The sequence below is a fragment of the Botrytis cinerea genome, chromosome 5, assembly GCF_000143535.2.
Source record: "Botrytis cinerea B05.10 chromosome 5, complete sequence".
Taxonomy (NCBI): Eukaryota; Fungi; Ascomycota; class Leotiomycetes; order Helotiales; family Sclerotiniaceae; genus Botrytis; species Botrytis cinerea.
In genome coordinates this window covers 1,983,436-2,002,399 of record NC_037314.1, presented here as the reverse complement: position 1 = coordinate 2,002,399, position 18,964 = coordinate 1,983,436, and the positions used below count along the sequence as shown (strand labels likewise).

At 44.7% G+C, this 18,964-nt stretch overlaps 10 protein-coding genes across 10 annotated transcripts; 6 read left to right on the top strand and 4 right to left on the bottom strand.

Moving 5' to 3' along the window:
* Nucleotides 1-1,273: 1,273 nt before the first annotated feature.
* Bcdgk1 lies at nt 1,274-3,071 on the bottom strand. Its single transcript, XM_024693095.1, has one exon. The coding sequence runs from the start codon at nt 2,666-2,668 to the stop codon at nt 1,484-1,486; it is 1,185 nt and encodes a 394-aa protein (XP_024548880.1). The 5' UTR covers nt 2,669-3,071; the 3' UTR covers nt 1,274-1,483.
* A 307-nt stretch (nt 3,072-3,378) lies between these two features.
* On the top strand, nt 3,379-5,443 carry Bcspb4. The gene is made up of 2 exons (XM_001559608.2): nt 3,379-3,608; nt 3,656-5,443. The coding sequence occupies exons 1-2, from the start codon at nt 3,438-3,440 to the stop codon at nt 5,363-5,365; spliced, it is 1,881 nt and encodes a 626-aa protein (XP_001559658.1). The 5' UTR covers nt 3,379-3,437; the 3' UTR covers nt 5,366-5,443.
* Nucleotides 5,444-5,474: 31 nt separating this feature from the next.
* BCIN_05g05730 (hypothetical protein) lies at nt 5,475-6,726 on the bottom strand. Its single transcript, XM_024693094.1, has one exon. It carries the CDS (start codon nt 6,479-6,481, stop codon nt 5,744-5,746), a length of 738 nt encoding a protein of 245 aa, XP_024548879.1. The 5' UTR covers nt 6,482-6,726; the 3' UTR covers nt 5,475-5,743.
* Nucleotides 6,727-6,816: 90 nt separating this feature from the next.
* BCIN_05g05720 (hypothetical protein) lies at nt 6,817-7,794 on the top strand. Its single transcript, XM_001559610.2, has one exon. The coding sequence runs from the start codon at nt 7,182-7,184 to the stop codon at nt 7,773-7,775; it is 594 nt and encodes a 197-aa protein (XP_001559660.1). The 5' UTR covers nt 6,817-7,181; the 3' UTR covers nt 7,776-7,794.
* On the bottom strand, nt 7,795-8,973 carry BCIN_05g05710 (hypothetical protein). Its single transcript, XM_024693093.1, has 2 exons — nt 8,888-8,973; nt 7,795-8,835 (listed from the first exon to the last, which is right to left on the bottom strand). The coding sequence occupies exons 1-2, from the start codon at nt 8,893-8,895 to the stop codon at nt 7,821-7,823; spliced, it is 1,023 nt and encodes a 340-aa protein (XP_024548878.1). The 5' UTR covers nt 8,896-8,973; the 3' UTR covers nt 7,795-7,820.
* Nucleotides 8,974-9,070: 97 nt separating this feature from the next.
* Nucleotides 9,071-12,238, top strand: Bcsec18. The gene is made up of 3 exons (XM_024693092.1): nt 9,071-9,732; nt 9,784-11,635; nt 11,686-12,238. The coding sequence occupies exons 1-3, from the start codon at nt 9,440-9,442 to the stop codon at nt 12,016-12,018; spliced, it is 2,478 nt and encodes an 825-aa protein (XP_024548877.1). The 5' UTR covers nt 9,071-9,439; the 3' UTR covers nt 12,019-12,238.
* A 229-nt stretch (nt 12,239-12,467) lies between these two features.
* On the top strand, nt 12,468-14,086 carry BCIN_05g05690 (hypothetical protein). The gene is made up of 2 exons (XM_001559615.2): nt 12,468-13,251; nt 13,304-14,086. The coding sequence occupies exons 1-2, from the start codon at nt 12,927-12,929 to the stop codon at nt 13,969-13,971; spliced, it is 993 nt and encodes a 330-aa protein (XP_001559665.1). The 5' UTR covers nt 12,468-12,926; the 3' UTR covers nt 13,972-14,086.
* A 7-nt stretch (nt 14,087-14,093) lies between these two features.
* On the bottom strand, nt 14,094-16,095 carry BCIN_05g05680 (hypothetical protein). Its single transcript, XM_024693091.1, has 5 exons — nt 16,016-16,095; nt 15,242-15,954; nt 14,817-15,176; nt 14,460-14,766; nt 14,094-14,399 (listed from the first exon to the last, which is right to left on the bottom strand). The coding sequence occupies exons 1-5, from the start codon at nt 16,059-16,061 to the stop codon at nt 14,152-14,154; spliced, it is 1,674 nt and encodes a 557-aa protein (XP_024548876.1). The 5' UTR covers nt 16,062-16,095; the 3' UTR covers nt 14,094-14,151.
* Nucleotides 16,096-16,431: 336 nt separating this feature from the next.
* On the top strand, nt 16,432-17,734 carry Bcpax1. Its single transcript, XM_001559617.2, has 3 exons — nt 16,432-16,931; nt 16,991-17,165; nt 17,216-17,734. The coding sequence occupies exons 1-3, from the start codon at nt 16,499-16,501 to the stop codon at nt 17,622-17,624; spliced, it is 1,017 nt and encodes a 338-aa protein (XP_001559667.2). The 5' UTR covers nt 16,432-16,498; the 3' UTR covers nt 17,625-17,734.
* A 270-nt stretch (nt 17,735-18,004) lies between these two features.
* On the top strand, nt 18,005-18,954 carry BCIN_05g05660 (hypothetical protein). Its single transcript, XM_024693090.1, has 2 exons — nt 18,005-18,592; nt 18,657-18,954. The coding sequence occupies exons 1-2, from the start codon at nt 18,069-18,071 to the stop codon at nt 18,862-18,864; spliced, it is 732 nt and encodes a 243-aa protein (XP_024548875.1). The 5' UTR covers nt 18,005-18,068; the 3' UTR covers nt 18,865-18,954.
* Nucleotides 18,955-18,964: the final 10 nt, after the last annotated feature.

The following is an 18,964-nucleotide window of genomic DNA, read 5'->3' as shown; positions in this document are numbered from 1 at the left end:
CCGTAAAAGGATTTAGTAAGGCATGAAAACTGACGAACAAACGAGCAAGCGCGCTCACGCTAGCGTAAAAGGATGAATCAGGTGAATTGAGGTTCCCGGCATAAAAGCAGCATTGGATGCATATACCATGTGGGATATTTCTGGGATTTCCCACACGAACATCGGTAGTAAGGCTAAGTGATCATGTAAGGTGGTAAGTAAGGTATCAAGGTATTGGTAAGGCAAAGTAAGATAATCATGGCGGAAAGATTTCTCGTCGTTCAATGGTCAATGGATTTTCATTTGGGCTTCATTGCAGGAATATTAGGCTTTAGGGCCGGAGAGCAGATCCTAACATGATACAATTGTTAAGTGACATATTGGAGTAGCTAGTAGTGCTCAGTATCTAGGTAGGTACAGGTGGCACAACTCATTTGATGGTCTCATAGCTACCTAAGCATGGTGTTTCCAATTGGGACATCTTGGGATTTTCTAGCAAGAGAATTGGACAATTGGGCAATTGGACAATTAGCTTTTCGAAAATCTCCTCCTTGCAGAGAGTATGACTTACTTTCGTTTGTTCCCATCTGTATGCGTTGTCAATTTGAAGATTCTACCGTTTAATGCCCTCCCAACACGCCCCCCTTGTCGGATTGGGACGGGAATGAGAAAGCAGGCGAATAGAAATGACACCGATATTGAAGATTTCTGAACGGATTACATATCTAAGGAAACCAATCATTGTGAGATCTTTCACCTACTTTTCGGTTCTTGAGAAACCACCGATATGTGCAGGACAAATGATCACAGGATTGCTTTTGGTCCCAGAGATCTCGATTCCTTTCCTGGCATTGTGAGCAACACTCCTGCACGCCATGATGGCAAAACGCATCAAAGACGTTGATTTCCATTACTAAGAAACCACTTCCATTAGTGCAAGTTGACCAGCTGAAGTTTGCAACTAGTCCGAGGACCATTGGATTGATAGTGATATATTATTCATGAGGCCATCAAAGTGACTTTATGTGTTACCAAAAGGATTACATTTTGTTGTTCCGTAGCTGGGTCCTAGCCTGCAGATATATCATGTTCCATGTGCATTTTAGTGTTGAGCTACAACCAAACGGTGCGGCAGCAGTGTACAAAGGTGAGAACGATTGAACTGGCAGGGCTGTGATCATTTATCCTGCCAGCGAATGATATCGACCAATTCTTTGAGGTGGTATGAGTAGCATGTCCTCACATGCTTCAATTCCGGAATTTTCGTCAAACTAGCCACCCATCTCTCACTGCATGCTTGTGCTTGGTATTTAGAATTTTCGGATTGTCCTACTAATACATCTATTTTGTACTCCCTCCTTACATGACATAAACTCGGTGTGAAGTGAATCCATATATGCACATTAGAAGATGCGTCATCGCCCCATCTCATCTCTAGAACGCTCGCTATGCTGAGCTACCCGGAACGCCTCCTGTGCCTATGATTATATTGCCTTTTATCCTCCTAACCAAATATCTTCAAAAATCCCCACATGCCAATCCCACTGAGTACCGGGATGGTCAAGTTGTCATCCCACCCAAATATGTCTACCACCTCACTAGCTGCCGCCGTGAAACCCGTCCAAACACTCATTATACCTAAAGCCAACCCCCCAGAAATGACGCTTTGAGCCTCATTCAAACCAATAAGATCCCGGATTCCCGCAGGAAGGGTCAAATCTCCCGAGAACATAAAGGGCCAGTCCAGATCATCGGGAAAGGGGCCGGTTCTAGGTGCTAACCATCCCCAAAACACGGCTGCGGTGACCACGCCAACGCCGAATGCAGCGAGAGACCCAGCAAGTGATTTACCACGTCTTAACCGTGGAGTATATCTACCATAGGCCCGCCCAAAAGTACTCGCCGCTGTATCACACCAGCTCAAAAGAAGTATTCCCATTACACCGACATCTTTCGGAAAGAATCCAAGAACGATCCACGCGCCAAGTAAATACCAGATGACACCATTCCATCCATCGTACTCGGTTTCCCGCATAAAAGCCCCAAGTAACCGCACATATAAACCGTTAAAAGCCGGGTAATTATGTCGGACATAATCAACGGTTGCTATGGGTATAAGGGCACCCATTAGGTAAGGTGTAATAGCATTTGTTTGTACACCAGATATATAAAGCCAAATCGTGAAGAATCCAATGGAAACGTGCAACGCTTTTCTTGGTATTTCGTGGCGATGTACGAACGACCTCCATTGTCTGTGAATAGGTATGAGTCCCAAAGGACTAGGGCTTCTGCTAAAGTCTCTCCAGCTCCAGCCTGATCTTGCGCTGGTGGGGGACAGGTGCCCATTTGACGCCTTTCCATTTGTACCATTTGTTTCTTCTGGACGGACATTATCTGTAGGCTTGGAAGACTTTTTCGTATTCTTTACTGTGGAAGTTGCTGCTTTTCGAGATTTCAGAGGACTTCGGCTCCTTGTCCTGGATCTATCCAACTCAATAGCTGAGTCCTCGGGGTCTGTTTCACCCTCGTCTATTCCTTCATCTATTGGGAGCGTCTGCGCTGACAGCCTCTTTCTCGCAGATCTGGTCATAGGTCCAAAATACTCTCCATTTTGAGATAGTTCCGACGGGGTTGGAGACGGAGATATGACACGCGGAGTGGCCGGGATATCTGAAAATGATCTCGACATTGCAAAATTTGGCAAACAAGGCACTGGAATGACACCGGCGAGTGTCCGTCGACTAAAGGCAAATATTCGCAATAACGAGACGGTAGAGACTAGATGTCTGTCTTTCCGTGAAGAGCGTTCTACGTCGTTGTGGGGAGTTATATCAAGTGAATTTATTGTGTGAGAAGGCACGGGAAGTGCAGACTGAGCTGCATTGTTGAAGAAAGATATGATGACTTTTTGCGCCGCGTGAAGACGTGGCACATGGGTTATGTTATATGATGGTTTCTTTTTTAAGTGTCAACGGAGATTGAATGAATGAGACACGGACTGATAAGACGACCCGGACGCGGCACAGAAGAATTGTGTAGAAGATTACTGCTCTGTATTCCTGAAAAGCATGACTAAGCACGCGCCCACGACCAATTTTACATGTGAAATTGATGCTGGAAACCCGAGGGAAGAAAACGAAGCTACTGATGTAAAATGTAATACTACTACATTTTTCAATGTTCCTCTCGCTCGTCGCTGTCTTCCTGTCAATATCACAGTCTCTGTCTACTGTGCCAATATTTGGACAAATTGGCAAAGTAGCATTTCTTGCATTCATCCGTCTGACGTATGAGAGCAGAAAGTGTTTGAACCTTGAATGGAGGGAAAGGTGCATTGCCGGCAAGGGTGGTCGGACCCGGAAAAAAATGCTGATTCCGATAAGATAAGAAAATTCCATCGACGGAAAACTAAAAACGTTGAAAAGACCAGCAAGCTTCACAACCATTACAGCACAACCATGGCGATTGAGGGCGAGAAAAAGAAAGACCCAAGAGCTTGGGATGCTCTCACGCCTTCATTGGCGGAATGGGTATTAGATGCCATCTCTTCAATGGGGTTCGAAAAAATGACTCCAGTACAAGCATCTACCATTCCCCTGTTTATGGGGAACAAAGATGTCGTTGTTGAGGTAGGTCTAGTATATCATCATGCAAACCTCGTACTAATAACTTTAAGGCTGTTACAGGTAGTGGGAAAACTTTGTCCTTTTTGATACCTGTTGTGGAAAAGTTGCTGCGATTGGAGGAACCTCTTAAGAAACACCATGTAGGAGCTATAATTGTCTCCCCAACTCGAGAGCTTGCGACCCAAATCCATTCGGTCCTCACATCTTTACTCAAATTTCACGAGCCATCTGCGGAAGCACTGCAACCATTGGAGGAAGGCGAGAAACGAAAGCCTTCATCTACCTTGAGAGTAATCCCACAACTTCTACTTGGGGGCACAACTACTCCGGCGCAAGACCTCAGCAGATTTCTTAAGAATAGTCCCAATCTTCTCATCTCGACACCCGGTAGATTACTAGAACTGCTTTCATCTCCGCATGTTCATTGCCCACAATCTTCGTTCGAGGTTTTGGTTTTGGACGAAGCAGATAGGTTATTGGATCTAGGTTTCAAGGATGATTTACAGAAGATTCTCGGTCGCCTACCAAAGCAGAGGAGGACGGGTCTTTTCAGTGCCAGTGTCAGTGAAGCAGTAGGAGAGATAGTTAGGGTTGGTCTGAGGAATCCAGTGAAAATCGCTGTGAAGGTTAAAGGGGCTGGAGGGGGGGATAAGATGACCCCTGCGAGTCTTCAAATGTCTTACCTACTGACTCCACCAACCCACAAGTTTCCTGCGTTGCTATCTTTACTATCACAGCTTGAACCAACTCCTCAGAAATCTATCATCTATCTTTCGACTTGCGCTGCCGTCGATTACTTCCAACCTTTACTTGAGGCAGTATTGCCTAAACAATTTGGCTTAGTTTCCTTACATGGCAAGCACCCACCTAACGTAAGGCAAAGAAATTTCTCAAAATATGTCGCAGCAGTCAGCCCGACGATACTTCTCACTACAGATGTTGCCGCAAGAGGTCTCGACATACCTCAGGTCGACTTAGTAGTACAAATCGATCCACCGTCAGACCCGAAAGTGTTCCTTCACAGATGCGGAAGAGCGGGTCGAGCTGGGCGAAAAGGATTGAGTGTGATTTTCCTACAACCAGGACGCGAGGAAGATTATATCCCGTTTCTCGAGATCCGTAAAACCCCAATTACACCCCTGAAACGGCCTGAAATCAGCACGACTGGTGAGGCTGCTAAGATTCTCATTTCAAAGATGCGCAAAGAAGTTCTCTCAGATCGTGCTCTTTATGATAAAGGACAACGTGCGTTTGTCAGTTGGGTTCAGGCGTATTCAAAACATCAAGCAAGTAGTATATTTAGAGTTGCAGATCTTGACTGGACTGACCTGGGCAATGCTTGGGCACTTGTAAGGTTACCAAAAATGCCTGAACTAAAGAAGTGGGAAGGTGACAAAACCTTGGGCATCAAATTAGATATGTCTGAGTATGCATATAAAGATAAGATCAGAGAGAAAGCCAGAAGAGTAGCGATGGAGGAAGCGAAGAATGCCGGGCCATATGTACCAACTGAAGAGCAAATAGCAAAGAAGAAGCAAAGAGAAGCTTGGAGTCAGAAACACGAGAAGCAAGATCTCAAAGAGTTGAAGCGAGAAAAGAAGAAGAGAAAGAGAGAGATCGAAAGACTGGAAAAGATGACAGACGAAGAAAAGAAAGAAGAGCAAGCAAAGGAGAAAGAATTACAGGATTTGATAGAGCAGGTGAAAAAGAGAAAGATCGAGGATGATGCTGATGTTGAGTTTGAGGGTTTTGCTGATTAGCTGTAAACTTATTGTATTCTAGATCACTACTAAGATATACCCTTCCAAAGTCTAGGACTTAATTGAATGTTGCTATCAAATTTCTCAAGATGTTCCTGAGTGTTACCGTTGTACAGAATTCAATCTTATTTGTTTTACGTGTAGCAAGGCAGCCGAAGTCCAACCTCTCATCCATCTATGTATGCTTGTATATACTTCCATTTCTCCCGTTGGGCATCTGATGCTTATTCTCATGCTACAGCGAGATCTGCGCCTCAATTTGCACTCTCACACACACAGTCAGTCTTCCAGAAATTATCCCCCCCAAATCAGAAGTGATCTTGTAAGAACGGTCTGTAAATGTCCTCCTCTATAAGTATTTCCATGTCCCTTCTACATTCATACCCAGGCGCCCTTGGCTTCCAGTCCCATCCTTTCCTCCAGTTTTGCCCATGGGTTCTCGTTGAAACTTCGATCATAGTATCCCTCATACCATGTCTTGTTAAACGCACCCCGTCCACTCGGCCTTGAACTTGCCATGCTTCCTGCATCACTCCCTCCACCCCTTCCTCCCCTCCTATTCCCACCATTTCCTGAAAATCCTAGATTACCATGCACTGGTCTTTCCGGAAGGCCATGTGAATGTCCCGGGACTGGTTGCGACGTATTGGTCTCGGCAAATTCAGGCGCAGCAGCTAGAATCGCATCAACCTGCTCTTGCGCTTTTCGTTTTTCCTCAACTAACGCCGGATCTTCCGATATACCATCCTGGCCTAAGGCATGTTCTCCTCCCTCAATCCCATCGAATATCGGGGGCGGCGCACTCGTATCCAGATATCTTGGTCCCTCATCCTCTCCATCCTCGTCATCCCCCAAATCGATCTCCTCTTCGTTTCTTTTCTCCTCGGCTTTCGCTCCTATAACCCTCGTCTTTCCCAATGGGATTTGATTCCCACCACTTCCCTGTCCCTTCTTTCCTCCCCGGTCGATCTTTTCTAACTCTGCGCCTTCGACAAATGCATCCGTCGCAGCATTAAATTTACGTTTCTTAGAACGAGAGTCTTGGTTTCCAAACCCAGAGAAGCCCATCATGGCTGCCATAGCGGCAGAATCATCTTCGAGTTCGATATCGTCCATGGCTTATCACGAAGGTGTTGTTGTTATTGCTGAAAATAAAGTTGCGGGTGTTGAATTGGTAGGTCAGCCTCGCAACCTTTGACTTCTCGAAAGTTTTGTTGCACGTCTGAGAGGAAATTCAACTACGGGACCTATGGGGAAATTATAAACTTTGTTGCAGATCTGAAAAGAGGAAGATTGTGTGATCTCGAAAAAATCTGTCCCGGGGGATTTGAATGAGTTTTTGAGGTGCGACGGCGAGGGGCGTTTTGGTGGTGATTTTGTTTACTTTGGTGAGGCTAGGCACATAGCCTTGCAGAGGGTGGTTGCGATTGGATCCACAGGAGCTTCGCCAAGCTCTGATTCACTTGATAAGCTCCCAAGGTTCTCGATTACCTTTTTACATTCACTTTGGCTTGATGGAGAAAGTCACTGTTTCTCGAGAGGGAACACGAAAACCCAGCTGTCTTTGCCCAAAGCATATACAATTGAATACAGTCGTCGATAGGTATAATGTCCAGGTAGGGGGCGTACAATGAACGAGCTTATGCCAAAAATACAATACTTCCGTGGCGCTTTGTTTCAATTGATCGTCACGTCTTAGCTACATCGCGCGCTACAAACGAGAACCTCGTTTTGTGCGAAGAATCCGAAATTGAGAGTACATGTTACTTTCGCGCATTACAGATATTCCTACATTATAATCTAATCAGTCGCAGACATGACTGACATATCCCAAATAATCATCCGCTCTCCCCTCAAATACAACCACCCCTCGCCTACCTTCACCACGCCACCTCTCGAATGGCTTCAACACACCTGGTCCGTCACGCATTCCACACTTCCCATGTGGAAAAAGGCGAAAAATGTACGCATAACCTATAAAATCATACCACCCACCTCTCCCCATGCAGCGCCTCTTCTTGACGACGAAGTGACCTCTACGCCCACTTCTAAGACCTGGATGCCACAGCCGAAAAGTATACAAGGCATCGATACACCAGATGGAGATGGAGCTTGGAATTGGAGAGGAAAAGGCTGGTTGAAGATAGCGAGTAGTCATTGGGAGGTTTTGGGTTGGGGAGAGAGGGATATTACGGAGGGGCCTCATAAGGGTGAGAAAGAAAGGTGGGTTGTAACTTGGTTTGCGCCGAGTTTATTCACACCGCAGGGGTTAGATATTTACAGTAGTCGAAAGGAGGGTCTGTCAGAGGGAACATATAAGGAGGTTAAGAAGGCACTGGAGGAGATGGAAGCTGGTGATTTAGGAGAACTGGTCAAGGGGGATATGTTTGAGGTTAAGATTGAGTATTAAGGGTATCAAATTAAGGCTATAAGTTATAATGTTAAAACGACAGATCTACTCATCTCTATGATGATGACGATGATGATGACGATGTCGGTGTCGATGTCGATCACTTTCATCCCTTTCTGACCTCCGACGATGTCGATGCCTGCGTTCTCGTTCCTTTTCATGCTCCGAATCAGTCCTGTGGTGTGAGCTTCGTGACCTCTTTTCAGGCCTGTCCAAACTAAATCCTTCCAGGTCATCGTCGTCTATGTCATTATGTCTTCGCTTTCTTTTGCTTCTGCGCTCCTCTGCCTCAAGTTCCTTTACTTCTCTCTCTTTCTCTTTCATCCACTGTTCCCTTTCCTTCTTTACCTGTCGTACTTGAGCAGCACCCTGTCTCATGGCAGCCAATGGATCGTTTGAAATAACCCTCGCTGCATCTCTTTCCTTTCGTCTTGGATCTTCATTACCCCATGCGTCCTTGCCTGGATTATCTTCGTCAATAGATTTCACTTCTGCCGTTGCTTTCGAATACCATGGCTTATCTAGACCTTGTTTGAATCCTGCCGCATTCGAAAATCGCATTGTATATTGATCTTCATATTCTTTCCTCTTCTTCTCCTTTTCCTGCTCCGCCTCCGCATTCTTCTCAACTCGGGGTTTTTGTGGACGTTCTTGGGGAAATAAATCAATATTTCCCGCATGATCAACTAATGGCGCATCTGTATGTTTTCGTAAAACAATTTGACGTTCATCCTTGGAAGACTGTGAATCTTGAGCTGCAACGCGCATCTCGAAGTCAGTTTCGTTCTCCCCATTTCGTTTCCTAGGTCTCCGCTTGCGTTCTTCGCTGGAGCCATGCGAGCGTCTCTCATGCGGGACATTGTCTTCTTCTGGTTTGTCCTCTATTGATAGAGGAGTAGGTATTTCTCCTCGTAGTATTTGCATGCGACGTTCCGCATCTAACTCTTGCATCTGTTGCTCCTCCGCCTCCTCCTTAGCCTTTGCAATAGCTTCATCACGCCGGACTTTCTCGATGTTATCTTTGTTATAGACATTCCACGACTTTTTACCCAGCAAATGACTAGTAAGAGTCAGTTATCAGATCTTTAACGATTAGAAATAGCGAAACTTACAGAGGCATGATTGGTAAACGAAGCTGTTGATCCCCGCTTTGGACAAAGAAATCTAGATCAAGGCTGAGAGGTTGCGATAAGGACTCTGGGGTTGGAGATGACAAGGCCAATCCAATCATTAGTTGTGCTCGGTCGCCGCTTGCTGATGTCAAACCTGCAAGAGACAACACTCGCAACACGAGTGGCACTGTCCACTTTGGAAACTTCATATTTTCATAGTTTACTCAGAATTTCAAGGAGATAGAGGATCTTACTGATACTTTATTCACTTACAAAATAATATCTGTTCTCTTTGAACTTTGAGTCATTGTTGAAAGGACAGTTTGATTTTCAATATCATAAGGCTGGTGCCTCGCGAAATCCCCTGAAGATCAACCACTCCGCAGCAGCTAAGGCTACGACTACCACTACCGACACTATTTTGCCTCGTGTACATAAGAACTTAAAACGAGTTTCATCTCCACGCCGTCTTTGAATCTTACAAAGCAATTCTTATTATCGAGTCCCCAAAACCATTCAGACTTCTTTACACACGAATTTGCCAACGAAATTATGAATCTCCGCAACAACCTATTTGGCTCGGGCCCAAGAACGACAAGAGAACAGCCGCCAGCAGGTTATGGCAGAGCTCCAGCACCTTCCCGGGAAGACACTGCTATGGGTGGTTACGATGGAAACGGCTATGCGGGACGTCCAGAAAAGTCTCCTATGACCTCTCCAAGACAAGCTATGCCGATGAGACAACCTGTTGGTGGCAGAGGCCCAATGTCTCCCCGAAGAGCACAACTCAATATCGCCAAAGTCGAAGATAAAACAAAGGCGAATCAATATATTTTTGGCAATTTGTGAGTATTTTTGGTTGAATTTTAATGCAGTGCTTGTGTTAATATTACAAGGTCCGCTGTATCTCCTATGGACTTTCCACCCAACCAGGACGGATCAGATATATATCTCATATTGAATGGCATGTTTGTTGTTACTGCAAGGCCATTGGATGGCTTCCCTCCAGGATGCATAAGTTTATCGGATCCACAACGAACATGGTGTAATGTCGGAATGCTAGATCGAATAAATGCTGAAACATACGATCCTTTTTACCAAGGCCCACAAGCTTACCTTGGAGCTCTAGACGTCGAGGTCGGATTTGCCTCCGCGAAGAAGTTTACAGACGTACCTTACGACCAAGATGAGTTGGCTAGTGTGTTCATCAAGTGGTTCGAGAACCAAGTCTTTGCTCCTGGTCAAAGGTTGTTAATGGATCACAAAAATGTCCCTTTGTCATTTCTTGTTAAAACTGTCCAACTGTCTGATTTGAGCATGGAGAAAAATGCCGAACCGTCTCCAACTGTCAGCGCTCCACAAGCTCGGGGTATTCTAGTTAGAACGACTCCTATCACATTCTATAAGGATTCAAAATCGCCCATTAAGTTGAAGGGATCGAGTAAGCGGCCGGCCGCTAATTCTATCATTGCGCCGGACTTTAAATTCGAAAATATGGGTATTGGAGGTCTAGATACAGAGTTCAGTGCTATTTTCCGAAGAGCTTTCGCTTCTCGTATTTTCCCCCCTGGTTTAATCGAGAAATTGGGCATCCAGCACGTGAAAGGTATTCTTCTGTTTGGCCCTCCTGGTACCGGAAAGACGCTCATTGCCCGTCAAATTGGAAAAATGTTGAATTCAAGAGAGCCGAAGGTCATAAACGGTCCTGAAGTGCTTAATAAATACGTTGGTCAATCCGAAGAAAATATCCGAAAGCTTTTTGCCGATGCCGAAAAGGAGTACAAGGAAAAGGGAGACGAGAGTGGTCTTCATATCATCATTTTCGACGAATTGGATGCCGTTTGCAAACAAAGAGGAAGTGGATCAGGTGGCGGAACTGGTGTTGGCGACAGTGTGGTCAATCAACTGTTGTCTAAGCTTGATGGTGTTGACCAGCTCAATAACATTCTACTTATTGGAATGACCAATCGTATGGATATGATTGATGACGCGCTTCTCAGACCCGGACGTTTAGAAGTTCACATGGAAATTTCCCTGCCAGATGAAGCTGGCAGAGCACAAATTCTTAAGATTCATACGTCCAAGATGTTAAAGAATGATGTCATGGATACAGATGTCGATGTTGCTGAACTTGCTCATCTAACCAAGAACTTCTCGGGAGCTGAAATTGGTGGTCTCGTCAAGTCAGCTTCATCATTTGCTTTCAATCGACACGTCAAAGTTGGCACTGTAGCAGGTGTTAGCGATGATATCGAAAACATGAAGGTCAACAGAGGTGATTTTATGCATGCTCTTGACGAAGTCAAACCCGCGTTCGGTGTGTCTGAAGAAGAGCTCGAAGGCGCCATGGCAGCAGGTATCCTGCCTTTCAGCAGGCACATTGATACCATTCTCAAAGATGGCCGTCTATTCATAGATCTCGTAAAACAGTCACAAACGACGTCTCTTCTCTCAGTACTTCTTCATGGACCCCCTGGTTCTGGAAAGACTGCCCTCGCAGCAGCCATTGCCAAGAGTTCAGAATTTCCCTTCATCAAGCTTGTTTCCGCCGAGAATATGGTTGGATTTGGTGATGCACAAAAAATCCAATATCTCAACAAAGTCTTTATGGATGCATACAAATCTCCTCAGAATATTGTTGTTATAGACAATATTGAGCGTATTATCGAATGGGTTCCTATTGGTCCCCGATTCTCAAATGCAGTACTACAGGCCCTCATGGTTCTGCTCACCAAACAACCACCAAATGTAAGCCCTCTGCGTTCTTCATCTACACCAAGATACTAACAAATTTCTAGCAACGTCGTCTCTTGATTATAGGTACTACATCTCAACGAAGCGTCCTCAAACAACTAGACCTCCAACCCATCTTCAACCGTGAACTTGCTGTCCCTAACGTGAATACTTTCAGCGAACTAGCAACTATCTTACGAGAAGTCCAAGCGTTTGACAATGAAGGCGATTTGCAAGAGTCGTTGAATCAGCTAAAACAATACACGGAAAGCGATAGTGTAGGCGTGGGTATCAAGAAGGTGCTTTTGGCGGTTGGGGAGGCGAAGCAGGAGAGAGGTAGTGTACCAGCCAGGTTTGCGGATATTATGGAACAGTTGATTGCTAGTGGGCGGGATTAGATGGACTGAGGTGGGATGTAATGAACAGGTTAAGAGAGCAACAGAGGAGGAAAATCGGTTCGCATCGGAGAAGGATATGGTCAAGGATATGATAGATAGGGTTATGATAGATGAAGAAATGAAGAGAGGATACGGACAAATAAAGATCTAATTAAACCACTTATTTTCCCACTACAATAAATGGAATAATACATCCGCGGCAAAGATAATGAAACCCCCAAATATCACTATTGTCCGTACTCATTAATCACCTGCATACTATCCACACTCAAGTATGTCCGCTTTAGTCATTGAAGTTCTGTATTCTTTTTTGCACATCTGAAACCCCAAGGACAAGAATTCGATGTTCGTTGCGAAAACCAAGTGTCTAGCTAATGAGGTCCAAGCTTTCTCGTCAGACTACACAGCATTATTATTAGTTTGAGTCCTACCTATCTCTTATTTGCCTAGGTAAGGCTCACTACAAAAACAAACATGAGAATCTTCATCAACGGAGCCTTGGTCATTGTGTCAACGGAAGCACCTCTTGCGGCTATGCATTCAATGTGTCGAGCCTGGATGGGGGCTAGAGGTGCGAGGGCGGGCACTTCAACTTTGCCTCGTAATTACGATTCACGGACACATCCCATCCCGAGTGCATCTGTATTTGGATTGCATGGCCAGAGGGAATGAACATTCGATTGAGGAGGGGCTTATTGGGGTAATTCAATATTGCGACCTGCAGCTGCGCCTTTTATCTGCTTGCTGCTCGGTTTGCCCTAGCCAAAACTAAACAAAACGTCTACATTCAATACGACCCTGCCGTATAGCTGCAGATTTGTGATACCTTCTGGAGCATAAAGGTAGCATAAGAACCCTCATACAATCAAATCAGTTTTGGTCATCAAACTACAATTCTTCTTTTCAATATGGACTTCCTCAGAGCCCAATTTACGAAAATTCCTAAACTTAAACCTGTCAACCTTTCCAAGAGTACGGTCTTGATTACGGGCGCAAATGCTGGACTCGGATTAGAAGCCGCTCATGAAATTCTTCTTTCCAAGCCCGAGCGTCTAATCCTTGCCGTGCGCGATATTGAGAAAGGTGATGTCGCAAAGAGAGAGCTTCAAAATCGAACGACATCAAGCACCCAAATTGATGTACACAAGTTGGATCATTCAAGCTTTCGTTCCGTTCAGAATTTTGTCAAAGAACTTGAAGGTCAACGCGTTGATATAGCAATCCTGAATGCAGGTATGAAGGTCTTATTCTTACATCTGACACTTCGAGCTAATTCATTCTATAGGAACGTGGAATACACACTTCACAACAACTACAGACGGGTATGAGGGCAATCTTCAGGTCAATACTCTTGCTCCTGCATTGCTCTCATTGTTGCTTCTTCCAAACCTCCGTGCCGCTGCATCTTCCCCTCGCCCTGCTGACGCACCACAACCACATTTGAGCATTGTTTCTAGCGGCCTTCATGAAATGGCCAAATTTCCAGAGAAAGACCTTCCACAAGGTGAAATATTAGCAGCCTTGAATGATGCGACCCGTTACGCGCAGTCAGATCGCTATCCTGTAACCAAAGCGATTAGCCTCCTGTGGACCAAGGAACTTTCGAAAAGAATACCAAGCTCGGAAATCATCATCAATGCACCGACTCCGGGATTCTGCAAGACTGGACTCATGAGTCAGACTTCCGGTATCATGGGCTTAATTGTAAAGCTCGCCTTTCTCTCGGTTGGCAGGTCAGCCCAAGATGGTTCTCGATGCTTGGTCGATGCAGCAGTGTCAGGACCGCTGGAGACGCATGGTCGATACCTGAGTGAAATGAAAATAAAGCTCGAGTCTGAGCTTGTTCGCAGTGAGCAAGGAGAGGAATTGGGAAAGAAATTGTGGAAGGAAATCATGGATGTTTTTGCTCGAGGTGGATTAGCTGTTCAGGGTAGCCTTCCCGACAATGCTTAATCTAGAATGGCTTTGATTGTTTTCTTCTTGCGGTCATCTTCCTAGTGGAGATAATATAGGCCTTACCATTCTTTTCTTACATATACTCAGTCCGTAGCAATTAGATTCAAATTCATGAGTTTTAGGCTTCAATTTTGCTATTTGGAGATGTCTATCTGATCTTGTATCAAATACAACTCTTCAACCTATCTTCTTATCTCTCAACAAACGTTCGTGAGCCACGCGCGCATATAGAGCAGGAAACATTGGTCGGAACCATTCTCGGATTGTACGACTAACAAAACCCCCATCAATCACGTGCCCAGATTGCAGGTCCATATCTTTAAGAAGGAGGTCCGTATATAACGTGGCGTGCGAGCCAATATGAACCCCTTTCGCACCTTTTGATCCGAAACTTTCAATCTGCCATGAATAAAATCTACTAATATCTATTTTCACTCTTAGCTCAGTCTTTTATGCTTCTGATGTGCATCAGGATGTGTACGTACCAGCCTCTATGCGATCTTGGCGTGGGAGGCTAATCTTTCCACCGAAATAATCAGAAATCCAGTTGGCAGTCACGAAAGCAACGGTAGGATTCAACAGGCTGTATGCAAACCCATTGAATGCAATGTTTCGGTACGGCTTCGAATTCTCAGTTGTCCTGGACGACGATTGGTGTATTGCTTCTGGTGGAACTACTAAGCGATGAAGGCGTATATATGGCAAGTCTTCCGTATTGGGTATTCTAGCCAGATCTCCTCTAGCTACAAGACCCAAATCTTCAAGTAGTGATTTAGAAAGAAAGGGCAAGGACTTGAATATTTAGTTCATGGGTTTTCAAACGTTACTGAGCCGTTACTTACCAAGTTATAGCCTGTTGCAACTATCACATTGTCGGCTTTGACAATCTGTGTAGAGCCGGACTTGTCAACAATATATGCTTTGTCCCCACGCAATAACGCGATATGTCCTTCGAAAATCTCTATCTTTCTATCGCGGACGCTTTCCAGATAGCTGACTGGCGTAACGTGCAAGGCGCCCGATAGTGCTCCTGACAAAGGGTTGTTAGGTATCGTCTGCGGCAAGTCTTGTTGTAAGTTTGAGGTGATAAAGTCCCAAGAGACAATTTCAAATATCTTTCTCGTACACCAGCGTCCGAGAGCAGTATCAGCAACATAGCGATGGAAGATATCTGGAGGATTGGCAAATGGTAGCCACGCGTTCTGTATGATATTAAATTCATGAATGAAGACATTACCTGGAAAAGTTCTGGCCAATGTAGACTTACCACGAAGCGGCAAAAGAGAATCTTCTCGAATGCTACGGTATTGTGAAGAATATTACGAGGTGAAAGCCAATGCGGCTGCCGGTAGACCAGGTTGACAGTTGGAGAATCTTCTACAGACCATTGACCTTGTGCTAGCAATGTTGCCAAATCAATAGCCGACTTTCCAGCTCCAACCACTACGATATCACCGGAGCCAGCTAATGCTTGCTGAATATCAAGATTAGAAACCTGAGAAGAATGCCACACGTTGCCAGCAAAATCCGCGACATTGTTCCCCTGTAAGCTTGGAGGCACATGTGCAGCGTGGTATAGCCCCGTACAGATCACTAAATGTGTAGAGGATAAGCAGAAGGATTGATTTTGTGTGTGTCCGTTGATAATCCAAAGTCGCTGATCGGAGTCCCAAGATATCTCTTGAACATGATGGTGGAACTTGATTCGAGTGACGAGACTATTCTTTTCTGCATAATCTTGAAGGTAGCGATTTACCTCCTCGGCCTTCACGTGCCGTCCGGTCTTACGAAGGTCATCTGAATATGGAAAGTCGGGAATCTCGTAAGTTAGAAGTGGCGAGTTGGTGGTCAATCCATCATAAATGCGGTTATTTGCCCACACTCCTCCAAGCTCTTCATTCCTTTCGAGAAGCTCTACAGAGTCAAAGAATGATGCGGAGTCGTGTAACAGTGTTTTTGCTGTAATTAGACCATATATTCCTGATTCATCAGCATATTGACTAGAAGAGAACTTAGTTGAAATGGGAGCTTGGTAATTTACCTGCTCCGATTACTAAAGCGCTTCTCTTTGCAGGCTTATCCCCCATCTTGACTTTCACCTTGCTAAGAAAACATTTAGACGTAAAGTTTGAGAATGTGTTTAAATGGAATTTCGATGTGGTTAAAAAACGCTATAGCTTTGAATGTTTCCGCTCCAGAACCAAGTTACAATAATGGCTTACATGCAATTCCTTGTATTCATAGTTCACGGCACAGCAGACGAGGTGTGGTGGTATTCCAATCTACTCAGAACTACTCTAGGTCTCTGAGTCTAGAGTTTTCAACAAAGAGCTGCGCCGCGCAGTAGCCTTCCCATCTTCTGCCTATGTCTCACTATCACATTGTTTGTCTCTGCATGAATACGAGATTGGTTCGTGCTTGTCAAGTTCTTAACATGATTAAAATGATATATTATGTGGAGGCATCTTAGTCCATAATTGCTTCTGTATTCTTGCGAAACCTTTTGATAAGTTCTACATGCAAGATGTTTTTTGACTGGATGAAACAGCCACAATGGTGGTCAACTAGCAGTTCACCAGATCTTAGATCGATTTCGAACGAGGCTGTACCTAATGGAATATTGTGTCCATATGAGTACATTCTCGATGTATACGGTCCTGGCCACTTTACCAAGATTCTCCAAATACTCGATCCTGGCCTTGAAAATAATGACCCGAAGTGGTACCAACTCATTCTCGAAATCATGGATGCCATCCATTTCGGTGCAATACTCGTGGATGATGTTGCGGATAACAGTCATCTCAGAAAGGGCCGCATAGCCGCTCACAGAATTTATGGTACCGCAGAAACAATCAACCGAGCTTACTTGCGAATATTCGAAGTCATTGAGAAATGCAGATCTGCAAAGCCATCAGCAATTCCTGCAATCTTAGACAATCTGACCCAGATACACAAAGGTTGGCTTCCAAGCGAAATCCACTCTGTAAGCGAGCCTCGCAGCTTACAATTAAAATAGGGCAGGATGAATCTCTTGTCTGGCGCAGGGATGGATTCGATAAGGGGCTAGACAGAGCTGCAGCCTTGACCAGGTATCGAGAGTGTGCCTCTCTCAAGACTGGAGCTTTGTTCCGCCTCATTGGACAACTTGCCACAGGAAGTCACGAGAAGGATCAACTGATGAGTGATTTTGGGTCAGTCGGAATCTTTAATGATGCTAGTACCGGCTAACAATTCCACGTAGATGGTACTGTCAACTGCAAAACGATTGCAAAAACGTGTTCTCTTCCGACGTGGTTGCGGCTAAAGGAGCCTTGGCTGAAGATTTAGCCAATGGGGAGTACTCTTTCCCAATTTTAGTTGCCCTCTATTCATCACCACGAATCAAAACTGCAGTTGAAAAGGCATTGTCGGCACGCCAGGGGGGAGAATTCAAGGAACATGTACACAATGCGGCCATGATACTACAGGAAGATGAGGTTCGAGGCTTGTGCCTCGGTGAGTTAGCAATATTGAGGGAAAACAATTCAATCTTTGCTTCGGTATGGGGCCGCAAGGAAGGGATGCTAGTTTCCCAATCTGTCCCTGTAGCTGAGAAAGTCGGCAAATCTAAAACCGGCTATTTTGGGTTCGCGAAGAGGATTTTTGTGTAGCATTCAAACTTTTGCGATGCTTCTGAATGCATTGAGTTAGCTTTTGATTATCATCTAGAGTATTGATCACATAAGAAGTGAGATAATTTTTTTGAAAGTAATATTTTACACCTAAAGAGAACCCTTGAGATACGATATGCACTGCTACCAAAATTGTGAAGTCTATATGTAACCGCCAATAATCAGCACCCCTTTGAGTACATAGCATGATGTGGTAATATGGCCCAGTACATGGTCTCATGCGAGCAACCGAAGATTCATTCTTCTCCCCAATCTACTTGTAGACATGTCTAACAAAGTAACTCACAAACTGTCCCTCTTTCTTGAACAATCGGAATTTCCCTGCTTTTGATCCATATGCAATCAATAGCATCGCAACTGGAATTAACACTGGCTACTTAAATAAATCTAACTATTGTTTTGGTCTTTATATTTTCCACAAACATGCATCTTCCACTCACTGACATTGATGCGTCTAATCAACCATCGGAAACATATCTATGGATTCAAGATGGTCTTACGATAGGCTCTGGCGTTTTGTGGATGGTAGCGTATGTTCTATACATACGCCGATCTTCTAAAGATCAGTCGTACGGCATGCCGATATTGTCCCTTTGTGCAAACATAGCTTGGGAGTTGATATATGGCATTATTCATCCACCTGGAATGGCCGAATTCATTACGTTCCTTCCATACTTCCTGATCGACCTGCTCCTAGTCAATGCGACTATTAAGTTTGGGCCTCGGGAATGGAGACATGCTCCAATTGTGCAGAAGAACTTGGGCATGATAGTTCTGGTAGGAAGCCTCATGATGCTGGGCGCACAGTGGACATTCGCAGAGCTCTTCACAGACTTCACACAAGCAAGCTTCTGGAGTGGGTATACGTGCCAGGTCATCGTTAGTTGGAGTGCGATTGCGCAGCTCGTGTCAAGAGAAAGTACCAGAGGACATTCCATTGCTATATGGTACGTATCTCCACAAATGTTTCTTGCTTGCAATGTTCTCATAATACTAACGATAAATTTCAAGGTGGTGCCGTTTTTTGGGTACACTATGTGCAACTGCGGTTTTCCACTGGCGTGCGTATAACTACCCAGCCAACTACGGTTACGTGTACACTCCTCTTGCAAGATTTTTGTTCATAGCACCAGAGACTGCCGAGTTGGCGTATCCATTCATATTTTGGTACATAGCGAAGTTAGAAAGTCGCAATTCTCTGCACCCAAAGAAACAGTAAGATCTACAAGTTGCAGAGATATGGAAGATACATGGAAATGAGAAGAGAGCAAATTCGACATATTGTAGGTAGTACAGTAAGAATGGTAGAAAGGGTGGTG